Source organism: Chelon labrosus, assembly GCF_963514085.1.
Source record: "Chelon labrosus genome assembly, chromosome: 1".
In the NCBI taxonomy this organism is placed as follows: Eukaryota; Metazoa; Chordata; class Actinopteri; order Mugiliformes; family Mugilidae; genus Chelon; species Chelon labrosus.
In genome coordinates, this window is record NC_140337.1 from 2,457,716 (window position 1) to 2,469,930 (window position 12,215).

At 40.6% G+C, this 12,215-nt stretch overlaps 1 protein-coding gene across 1 annotated transcript in view; it reads left to right on the forward strand.

The window, feature by feature from the left end:
* The window catches only part of col4a5 (collagen, type IV, alpha 5 (Alport syndrome)), a 49,416-nt gene extending 43,930 nt beyond the window's left edge, over positions 1 to 5,486 (forward strand). Inside the window, exons 42-49 of the mRNA XM_084553052.1 lie at positions 35 to 106; positions 258 to 386; positions 1,716 to 1,814; positions 1,926 to 2,138; positions 2,237 to 2,414; positions 2,502 to 2,616; positions 2,893 to 3,065; positions 3,582 to 5,486. Of these exons, the coding sequence (XP_084409178.1) occupies positions 35 to 106; positions 258 to 386; positions 1,716 to 1,814; positions 1,926 to 2,138; positions 2,237 to 2,414; positions 2,502 to 2,616; positions 2,893 to 3,065; positions 3,582 to 3,663 (1,061 nt within the window). The 3' untranslated portion in view covers positions 3,664 to 5,486. The remainder of the gene's footprint in view (positions 1 to 34; positions 107 to 257; positions 387 to 1,715; positions 1,815 to 1,925; positions 2,139 to 2,236; positions 2,415 to 2,501; positions 2,617 to 2,892; positions 3,066 to 3,581) is intronic.
* Positions 5,487 to 12,215: the final 6,729 nt, after the last annotated feature.

Below are 12,215 nucleotides of genomic sequence, written 5' to 3' on the forward strand. Positions count from 1 at the left end.
GCCTAAAGATTTGTTTGGTTTGTACTTTTTCCAGGAACAAAGGGAGACCCAGGACTCCCTGGTCGCGGTGGAAATCCTGGACTACAAGGAGACCCTGGACCCATGGGTAGGTGAACATACAAAGCCTTCCAGTTAGAGTGAAACGTCCAATGAGTAACTGTACATAAGAGAATCAGTCATCATTTAATTACTTTGATGTTTGCCTTTGTGCAGTGTAAGACATGACTTCTGATGAGATTAATTTCCTCTGTAACTAGGTCTTCCTGGTGATCCCGGAGTACCTCCGGCTCCAATTGTGGTGAAGGGAGAGCCGGGGCCCCCAGGTTCTCCAGGCCTGCCTGGTAGTCGTGGACTACCTGGTAGTCCTGGACGTGACGGAGCCCCAGGTGGGTGTACCTGGACTCTTTGGTGGGTGGATTGCTGCATGGGTTTCAGTTGGGACAAGAGAATGTAACTGTACTGATTGTTGTACGGTCTTGTTTCACACAAGGGGCAATCGTTTCTCTGAAACACTTAGACTGCAGTGAATCCACATTCATCTGTTTTCGCTTCAAGAACTTTTGCAGGCCGAGGTTTAGTGTAGTGAGTACAGTGAAAATTCTAAACTGGGTGAAGCTGTAGTTAGCACAAACAGAGGATTCATGTACCCTATGCAAAATCTCATCCCAAACCTCCCATTGAGGCACCTCTACTAGATCTGTCTCTCAATTTGATTTAATAATGTCAAATGAGTCAGCCCAAAGACTATGAATATTTGAGTAAACATGCAAAATGGCACTTTTCATAAAGGAGACAAGTTCCAAGAATCTGTCAGTATCATGGTTGTCAGGGAGAGGAAACCCGGATGGTCAAATAAAGTCCCAAACTTAATGATACATAAAGAAGTGCCCCTTTGAAAGCAAAGATTAGTTGGCTAATTAAAAATAAATAAATAATAAATAAATAAATAAAATTGGCCTCAACGTATAGACTCCACTAAGAATGGAAAGATGTGATTTGTTGTTAGTGATACTTAAAAAGAAAATGACTTGTTTTTAGTAAGTTTCAGTTAATTGATTTTAGGAATTTCCCTTCTCCATAATATATAAAATATTTTACAGAGATAATGGACAAAAATCTGTTTTAAAATCTTTTTTTTTTTTTTATCAGTACTTTCAGTGTATACTTTCATAATAATTTCAGTATTCATTATACTTTCATGACACAAAAAAGGCACTCCATGTTATACACATAAAATGGTATAATATGTATAATAATATAATACTACTATACTCAGATGCTCGAATATTATTCTGTTTCATTCATATTACACCTCATGGAGTTGTTAAATTTTGGTGAAGTCCATCTTGTATCTTGAATCAGCCAGACTCACGCTGTCTCCTGCCAGGATGGTACCACTCTTGTGATATCACTTTCTTTGAGAGTTAGCACTTTCAAAGTCGTTCTGAGCTCATTGTACGCACCAACCATAGTTTTGTTCTGTTGCCCAAACTTACGGAAAAAACACTGCAAGGTAAAGTGGACAAAGTTGTACCTTTGCTGCTGAATAGATTGCTAGTCTAAAAACATTAAACATACAAACAACCCATAATTCATCACTCGCAACTGGTCTTGAATATTAGGCTTCTTCAAACCTAGTTTCTAAAAATGATCCGATATTTTACATAACGAACTAAAATTAAATGGAATATGTACTCTCCTCTCTCTGCTCTCAGGTCTACCTGGTGGCCCTGGAGATCCAGGTACTGAGGGTCCTCCTGGCTTCAACGGCCCACCCGGCAGGAAGGGAGACACAGGACCTGCCGGTCTGCCTGGTACGTAAAGCTGAGATTGTCACGACTTTCAGCGACAAGGAATACTTCTTGTTGTACACTTCTGTAGCCCACTGGCTTCCTATTTGTAATATAAGCCTTTCCTTTACTCAGGTTCACCTGGATACACTGGTCCTCCTGGTTCGGATGGTCCACAGGGTCCCCCTGGTCTTCCAGGATCAGTATCTGCATCCCACGGTTTCCTTATCACCCGACACAGCCAGACTGAGGAGGTGCCCGGCTGTCCTGAGAGAACTAACGTCATCTATGATGGATACTCTCTGTTGTATGTGCAGGGCAATGAGAGGGCACATGGACAGGACCTTGGTATGGAAGACTTCTGTTTGTTTTTTTGAGTTTCATTAGACCTTTTTAGCTGCAATCCATTGAAAAAAAACTTCTTATAACTCACCTTCTTCTTTCAGGCACGGCCGGCAGCTGTCTGCGCAGATTCAGTACCATGCCCTTCATGTTCTGTAACATCAACAACGTCTGCAACTTTGCCTCCCGCAACGACTACTCCTACTGGCTGTCCACACCTAAATCCATGCCCATGTCCATGGCCCCCATCACTGGAGAGGGCATCAAGCCTTACATTAGCCGGTAAGGAGGAATGAGGGAGGTGAAGAGGAGGGAAGCTGGATAGAGGGTTATTGGTGGTGTTACATTTTCATAATTCTGTTTGTGTAGGTGTTCAGTGTGTGAAGCTCCAGCCATGGTGATTGCAGTCCACAGTCAGACCATTCAGATTCCCTCTTGCCCCCAAAACTGGGACTCTCTCTGGATAGGATACTCCTTTATGATGGTAAGATAACACATATACTCACCAGCATGTTTCTACTGTTTTGTCTTTCATCCTAGACTACAACAGAAGTCGCCTTATATTCCAAAACATGGCTATAACACAATGTGGGTTGTACATCATGCCAAAGAAACCTTAAAAAGCACAACTTGAGAACCAAGAAAGTCAAACTTTTGCAGCAATACACAGACTGTCAACAATTTTTCCTATATCTATCTGAGGTTTCTAATAACCCATCTAAATATCTATACTTTTATCATTCTCTCTTCTCCTCCCCAGCACACCAGTGCAGGTGCAGAGGGTTCCGGTCAAGCTCTGGCCTCCCCTGGCTCCTGCCTGGAGGAATTCCGCAGTGCGCCCTTCATAGAGTGCCACGGCAGAGGGACATGTAACTACTATGGCAACTCCTACAGCTTCTGGCTGGCCACCGTCGAGCGCGCTGAGATGTTCAGGTACGGATGCATGTGGCACCAGGGATGTTCAGTGATTGGAGAAGCTGACAGGACAGGTTAATGTGAAAGCCAACTCAGGATATTGCGGTGTGAAATAGGTTGGCCAGTGTCAGGCCCTTGGCAAGCATTTGTAATTGGACCCCTGATGGTGGCTTTTCATACAATTCAGCATCTTGAATCGATGGTTGAACGAGGCGTCATTGACCGGAATGTCAGCGACATTTACTTGAACTCAGGACCATCCAGTCCTTGTTTCACTCTCACAGCATCATTTTGGCACAGCTAGAGTAAATATTGGACTTTGTCCTCCAGGTGGACAGAAACACAAATGCCAGTTATACAGTTTATGCAAACATGCTGCCCCCTGTCACACGTCTACTGTTACTAGACTAGATTACCAGATTTAAAAAGTATCACTGCATGCACTGTTTCTTTTAAATATCGGAAGTGTCATTTTGAAACATTTACTCCATCTGTGTTCCTGTCATACCCATCTTTACCCTTTGGCCCTAACAGGAAGCCCCAGTCAGAGACTCTAAAGGCTGGTAACCTACGGACACGCGTCAGCCGCTGTGTGGTCTGCATGAAGAGGACGTAACGGAACACAGCAAACAAGCAAACCGACAGTTGCCGCAAGCTGCGCGATCACCAACAAGAGCTGATTGGATGACGGGGGACAAGCGGGATGACGGGGGACAAGCAGTCGTCGCCCTGAACTGTTGATGCGGCGTGGAGGTGGAATTCCAATGGTGCTTTGTCTTCCGGGAAAAAAAAAACAAAACAAAAAAAAACAAAACAGAAAACAAACTACAACTAAAACAATGGTGCTACTGTGCAACACAGCTTAAAAAAAGAAAAAAAACTGATAAATCTTACATTTACTCTTTGTTCTTTTAAGAAGTACCTCAAAAACAAAAACAGAAAAAATCTCCACTAAATGGTGCCATGATGGATGTGTGTCAACAGCAGTGCATTTTTCATTTTTTTTTCCTTCTTTTCCCAAAAGGATCATTGTCACCTTTCTTTTAAAAAAAACAAGCAAACAAAATCACTCTTGACACGTTGGTACATCCATGTCTTTTTTCTTTTTTTTTTTTTCTTTTTGTTTTTGCCTTATTGATGACGAGTGGGTGGTCTCCACGGTTACCAAATCGGCACTTTGACTTCGGAACATCCAAGATGAGAGATGCACTGACGATGAGCTTTCCTCCTTTTTTTTTTTTTTAATTTTTAATACTTGCTCTTTATTCACAAACTTTTCTCTCACTTTCTCTCGCCGTCATTTTACATTTGGTGGTACTAATCCTGCTGTAGCCCGCCTCCTAACCATCACCCTCTCTTACATTTTTGTTGTAAGTAATAAAATGTGTATATTGTGTAAAACACCTTTTGTTTTTTTAGTGTATTAGGTCTTGAATCAGTACCAGCTGTTTGTTATGAGACAATTTTCCAGGTTCTTTTTCTTTTAGCTCACATACTTCACGCACAAACATGCACTCATTCATTCACTTCATTGCTCACTGACACATACTTCAACTCAGATATTGTACAAAGTAAGGCTTTTATGAATGAAACAGTATTTTATATAAATATATATATAATAAATATATATATAGGAAAAAAATGGATAAAAGCTTATATAGACTTTATTCGGCTGTGGGGAGAATGTTCACTGTTTTTAACCTCAAAACATTTCACCAAAAAATAAAGCTTACTACTGAGCACAGACAGAGCCATTTTCCTTTAAATACAACATCTTGTATGATATTAATGATGCCAATTGCTTTTGTATTCAATTTGTAGAATTAATAAATGTTGAACTCAAATAAAGGGGACTTGCGTCGTTTAGGTAGTCTAATGATTGGGGAATGTTATTTGTGAAAAAAAAAGATTTGAATTAACTCTCGGCGATTTGATCAGAGAACCACGATACTTGTTTTGTGTTGCTGTTTTATTTTTGTAACATTTCCAGGTGCTGGGCTTTTTCGCTGTAAAAAGAGGTCCTGAGGTTTTGAAGGTCCGCCTTTGCACCCAAAACCTTCAAATCCGCTTTCTCTGGTTTGAATTTGTATCCAAAATCGGTTCAAGTGTTCACACTTGGCCCTGTTGAAACAAATGCACATTCAGCCAGGTGTCGACAGTCCCCCGATGTGACGCTTCTCTCCCACCAGGCGCACAGACTCCTGATGTACTGTAGGTCTACAGAGCTGCAGAGCTGTTTTGATGGGGGAAGACTTTTTTTTTTTTTCCTGTGATTTTATTGTTATTTTTATTTTTTACAGAACTGCTTTTATGAATTTTATCAACCTGGGGTGCGATTAAAAAAATTGTATTAATTTCTTTTTTTTTGTTTTGTTTTCATGTTATGTTATCCAGAAGATGTTATAAACGTTTAAGACTGAAATAAATACCATGTCCAAAGTGTTGTGTATGGGAAAATGCATGACTGTCACCAAGAAAGTGAACAGTGAAAAAAACATCACTGTGCACTGTAAAGGTAAAGTTTGTAGTTCAACATTATTTCAATAAGGAGAGACCATTTAGAAGAAGCTTGTGATAAAGATAACTTGTGATAATAAATATATTGGTAATTAAACTCCGATCAGAGGCATCCACATGGAGCCCCAGATGAAGGTAGTAGGACAAGACTCCTGAGTATAGATGCTAGTGGTTTGCCAAACTCGAAGAAATGTGTAAATTTACCATTATTTACTATTTTTATTTTGACTCAAACTCATGGGACAGCTTCATTAATTCTCATTCAGTGAAGCAGGTATACGGTCTGGAGTAGGGCATTTGCATTCGCTGTAGAAACCAATCAGAGAGATGGCAGGAACATTGGGAGTGGTCGGACTAACAGTTCTGGACATCCACAGAAACAGTAGTGGAGTGGTGGATTATCTCAAGATCTTTTCCATGGTGAAGAAAAACCCCTTGATTAACCACAAGGGACAAACTATTCAAAAAATTCAAGGAAAGAAAGACTAGATTAGCCAATAGGGACCAGAGCAGTCCTGGATCAACCTGCAACCGAATGACCATAAGAGAAATGTATGGAGAAGACTTGGAGCGACTCATGAGCCAAAGCATAAAACATGGCTTCCATTGGCACTGGAGTCACCAGTGTCTATTGACAGAATCAGGCAGATGAATTCTGAAGTGTATAAAGTAGATAGATGAATAAATGATGATTGGACTTGGCTCTAGTACAGATGGACATTGACTGTGTGAAGGACACCCAGGAGTTTTTATTCTGCAATGGACAAGTCAGTTGCCTGATCTCCACCTGATGAAGATGAAGACAAAGATTAAACTAGAGACAGAAAGGCCAAGAAACTAACAGCAACTAAAGAAAAGCATCACAAAGAATGGAAGCAATTCTTTGGTGATTTCCATGGGTTTCTGACTTGTAGATGGTCAGTTTTTAAAGAAGAATAAGTTTTATTGTCATTTTCTGGGAAACAATGAAATAATGCAGTTTAGCTGCTCTCTAGTTCAAAGTCAGATGCCTGCAGAGGTGGTCTGAGATGCCAGCACAGAGCATGTGATTCAAAGATTTGAGCTCAGCTCCCAGATGAAAGACCAGCAGGTGGCAGCATTACTGCACACATGCTTGTGTAGACTTTCCTGTTGGTGCCTTCAAACTATCAGCTCCTAATAATGTTGTACATAGTGAATAATGAGCATTTCTAATCAAGAGCACAGTTGAGCTAAATGGTTGATTCAGGGAATTCTGGGGAGACGTAACAGAATAAAAAATAGTCGCTCGGAAAATGATTTAATTACCCCAATTAAATGTAATGATGGAGCTATAGCCAGGTAATCAGACAGTGTTATTGACTTTTAGCCACTGCATTTAACAAATTATTGGAATATGCACACATTAAAAACAAAAAATTGCGCAAATGTTATTTACTAAAGCTACAGGCTGTAATTAATCTTAAAATACATTAACATTTAATTTAAAAAAGGTTCCTTCAAATGAGACGAGTAATGTCAGTCCTATAAGAGATTAAACAAGCAACAGAAAATAAAGAAGAGATATCAAATAAAGATTTTTTTTAGACAAAAAAAGTCAATATTTTTGTATTTCATGAACTGTGTAGGTAATGGAGACTGCTAGTTTGGGAAATTATTGAAAAACACATATAATCACATTAAAGACCAATTACTCATTCTGTTTTTCTAAGAAACTAACCTGGACAAGTGTCCATTAGAAAAAAGAATACAGCAAACTGATGCTGATTGGTTCATACAAACAGACACATACAATTACAACAGGAGTTAAATCCAAGGAGATATAAAATTGAGAATGTTTCCTCTTTGTCTTTATTTTTCTCCATGTGGCAGCTGCAGCTATTGTTTTGCTTTCTTGACTAATCTACTTCCTGATTCAATCTGGCCGAGCTATAGAAATGAGAGGGGATGGGAGGTGAGGTGGACTATGTGAATCCAGGCCTGTTGTCTCAGCTCCTTAAGCTGTTTAACCGCTGCCCACTGATTCCTGGAAAGACATGCTGATCTTTTGTATGGGCGGGTTTTCCTGGCTTCCGCTCCGTGAAGAGAGGTAAGTTTGGGATGCACAGTCAAAACACAAAGCACTGTATCACACACGGCTGGTGGTAGCTCCACTGTGCTTAGAGAACACCACCACAATACCAACAAAAAAAAAGAAGTATACAAGATGCCTGCCCCTCACAAAATACAAGATCATCAGCTCAATATTTACACAGTAAAGTAAAAGTTAACAATATTTAACCTGCTCATGGCTAGTCCACCTTTTGACATTTAAGAACCCCCCCCCAAATTCCAAGTTTTTGTATTTTAGGATTTGAATTTCTTCACTAAACGTAGCTCTAAACTCTCAGAGAACTCACTAAGACCAGTGAAATTCTGCAGGGAATTCAGTAGCAAGCAGCAATTGACTCTGATGGCTTACTAGTGTTGTTTCAGAACCAACAGCGCAGTTTTTTGTGTGTGTGGAAACGAGCTGCGATCAGGTGATACTATGACTCATCCCAACTAAACTGCTCAAGGAGATATCAAACCAGATAAATTTATCTTTATTAACAGGATATGTGTCTCAGTATTTTAAGATTGCTGTAATTAAACCTTTACTTTAAAAAAAAAAAAACTCTTGACCCAGATGTTTTAATCGACTATAGATCAATTTCCAACCTTCCTTTTATTTCTAAAATTCAAGGAAAAGTTGTTGAGTGACCATTTACACAGGAATAGTATGTTTGAAGATTTTAAGTCCGGTTTTAGATCTCCTCATGACTTCAGACAATGGACTTGTCTCTATACTTGTTCTGGTAGATCTTAGGGCTGCATTTGACACTATTGATCACAATATTTTACTACAGAGACGTGAAAGTGTGATCAGGATTAAAGGAACCGCATTAGACTGGTTTGAATCTGTCTGACAGATTCCAGTTTGTCCATGTCAACAATGATTCTTCTGTTTATACAAAAGTAAGTTATGGAGTTCCTCAGGGTTCTGTGCTAGGACCAATACTCTTCACATTATACATACGCAACTTCCTGTTTCATGGCGCATCATGAAACTTTGAAGGGCCAGAACACCCACGCCACTTCAACAAAAAGTCAAAAACTTATGTCAGGTTCCTTCGCCTATCTTTCGACAACTTATTTCCAAATTTTGAAGTCAATCTGATAAGGCATCAAGCCTGAGGGCAACCAAGACACAACCAAAGTTTTGTCCAATTTTCACTGTTTCATCAAAATAACAGACTTCCTGTTGGGTTTAGAATATGGCTCCAATTGGCTTTTTTGTGCGTCCTGGGATGTTACATTTATGTGACATATTTCCAGATTTTAGACACAACGGGCTTCAGGGGCTGGTCCGAAGATGGCGCTACAGAGCCATTTTGCCACGCCCGTTCTCGAGGCCCTTATACATTAACTTTTTCGGGCGAACAAAGGCGTCTGCAAATTTTCAGGACTTTTCGTGCATGTTTAGGCATGATTTCATTGGAGAAAAGAAGCGGAAAGTACGAAAACAATAGGGTCCTTGCAACTCCCGTTGCATGGCCCCGTTGGGCCCCTGCTACTTCGTTGCTCGGGCCCTAATTAGTTAGCTGGTGAAACTCCAAGCATGCCTTAAAGACATAAAGGCTTGGGTGACCTGTAATTTTCTACTTTTAAACTCAGACAAAACAGAAGTCATTGTATTTGGCCCAAAACATCTCAGAGATTCATTATCTAATCACGTGGTTTCTTAGGATGGCATTACCATGGCCTCCAGTACTACTACGAAAAACCTTGGTGATGTATTTGACGAGGATATGTCCTTTAATTCGCACATAAAGCAAGTAACCAGGACTGCCTTCTTTCACCTGTGTAATATCATCAAAATTAGGAACGTCCTGTGATGTTGAGTGATGCTGAAAAACTAGTTCATACATTTGTGTCATCCAGGCTGGATTACTGTAATTCATCACTGCCTGGCTGTCCAAATAGCTCTTTAAAAAGCCTCCAATTGATTCAAAATGCCGCAGTAAGAGCACTGACAGGAATTAGCAAGAGAGATCATATTACTCCAGTTTTAGCTTCTCTTCATTGGCTCCCTTTAAAGTCTAGACTACAATTTAATATCCTCCTCCTTACATACAAGGCCCTTAAAGGCCTAGCGCCATCGTATCTTAAAGACCTCATTGTACCATATCATCCCAACAGATCACTTCGGTCTGAAAGTGCAGGCCTACTCGTGGTTCCTAGATTTTCAAAAAGTAGAATGGGAGGTAGAGCTTTGAGTTATCCTCTCCGGGGAAACCAGCTCCCAGTTCGGGTTCAGGAGCAGACACTCTCTCTGCTTTTAAGGTCAGGCTTAAGACATTCCTTTTTGATCAAGCTTATGATAAGGGCTGGACTGAACCATCCCTTAGTTATGCTGCTATAGGCCTAGGCTGCTGGGGGACGATGCAATGAGGACATCTTCTCTCTTCTTTCTCGCACCAAGCTCCTATCCTCTCATTTCTTTTCTCTGGCACTGAGCTCCAATCCTCTAATTTCTTGTCTAGTTTCTTCTGGTAAATGGTATATTTACACTAACCCTCTGGTTCGTGGACAACCCGCTCTACCTGAGCCACAGCCGCTCCCCCTTCTCTATTACTATTACTAGTCATCAACTCCATAGATATCCTCACCAACAAAGACACCATAAGCTGAAAAGCTCTATGTACTGGTCAAAGTGGACTCAAAATCTTGGACACTGTTATGCACATATGCGCTCAAAAACACACACATTGACGCACACTGGGTGTTGTTTTGAAACCCTAGCACCAGTCTACATCCCCAGTGGGCCCACTGGTTCGTCCATCAGTAATGAAACCTTAGTGGGTCACATGCTGGTGTTGAAATACCCCCTGCTTGGTGCACTGGCCGGCCAGGTCCTGACCGTCCACACACACACTCACACACACCCTTTATATCTTTCCATACCTCCATGCCTTGTTGTGAAGGTCTGTCAGTCAGCAGGAAGGACATGGTAGCCGCTAACCCCCCAGGCTGCAGAGAGTTTCAGTGTCTGCAATGGGCCAGACCTGCTCCATCAACTCCTGAAACTTTTCCTGCTCAGAATGGTATCGGTGACTATACAGCCACGTGGCCATGATTTCCTTAAATATACAGAGCAGATTCCACACTGTTCTCCAGCACGCTGAATGTGGTCAATGAACTGGAGTCTGATCCTGAATGGGAAGGGGGAGATTTCCAAAAAGCAGCAGAACTTGGATGAGTGGTGAAACGTCAGTCCAGTTGGCTTTTTTAAACGCCTTTTGAATATGCCATGACCTGGATGACTGAAAACCTTCACAGACACAGATTGGTCACAGATTTTCATCTCTGGGAAGCTTATGTTTACCTCACCATCACACTCTGTATAGCTCTGGGCCAAGGTTTGCCTATGCTTTTGGCTCGATCAGAGGTCTTCAAGAAAAAGGAAGACCTCAAACAACTTTTATTGGACCTAAAAAAATTTAAACTATGTGCAAAAACTTATAACCATGTGCAACTCTCTTCCAGATTTGGAACACTTCACCTTTCCCACAAAAATATAAATGGATGATCTTCTCTGCAAGCATTGGCGGACAATGTCGTTCTCTTTTCTTCTTTGAAATAATATACTTAAAGGACATTGGTAATTTCTTCACGCTGTTTTTGTGAACTCCTCCCTTTAAAATTATTATTCAAGGAACAGTAAATTTTGAGGCCTATCCACTGAGGAATCAAAAGGCAAATCCTTTGATTGGCTATTTGGCATCTGTATTTTTTGTGCTCCGACTTAAACTGATTTGGTTGAATTTGTGCATTGAGCATTCTCACATGAAGGTAGTTTTTGCTCCTTTTTTAAAAGTAAATCAAAATGACATAAATAGGTTCATTTTCATTCAAAAACAGCAGCTGATTTCATGTTTGAGCATTCAGATGTTTGACTTATTGACTTACATGAATGCGGCAGACAAACAAAGCAGGACACCACCCTGTTGTAAGCGGCGGATCAAAACTCTCCCCTCAGCTGACCCGCTCTCATGACCAGAGTGGACTTTGGTTTGTTTTGACAGTTGGACTTTGGGATGTTGAGCCCGCGTCACCTGAGTTGGATAAACAGGGCTTGTCATCGTCTGAAAATGCCTCATCCACAAAAAAAAAAAAAAAAAAGCTGGAATGAGGAAACGCGCTTGTTTTCTAGTTGATACTCATCTTTTTTAACAGGTTTCACGGGTGAAAGAGTCGTGCAGCTTGGAAGGAAAACAGGTCTGCAGCCGTGGAGTTCTTTCATCATTCATTCTTAATGCAATCAAAAGTCAGTTCGTCTCTACGTCGGGGTTTAATCTGCATTTACACCTCAATAAAACAGAGATCTGAGTTTATAGCAGAGCACAAAAGCACATACATGTGGACATCGAATGAAATTAGACTGGAGGAGTCACAGAATGTTATATGTACTTCCCTTAAAAAAAGACATAAGACAAAATAAACCTCTTTAAAGGTCAAACTAAACTGCAGGGGTCAGCAGTGAGGTCCAACTGTAGGCCAGTTTTTTTTTTTTTTTTTTTAACAGCTTTATTGGTATTATGTTAAATAATACAGGCTCAGTCTGAATAACTAAGGTGTTTTAAAGATTTG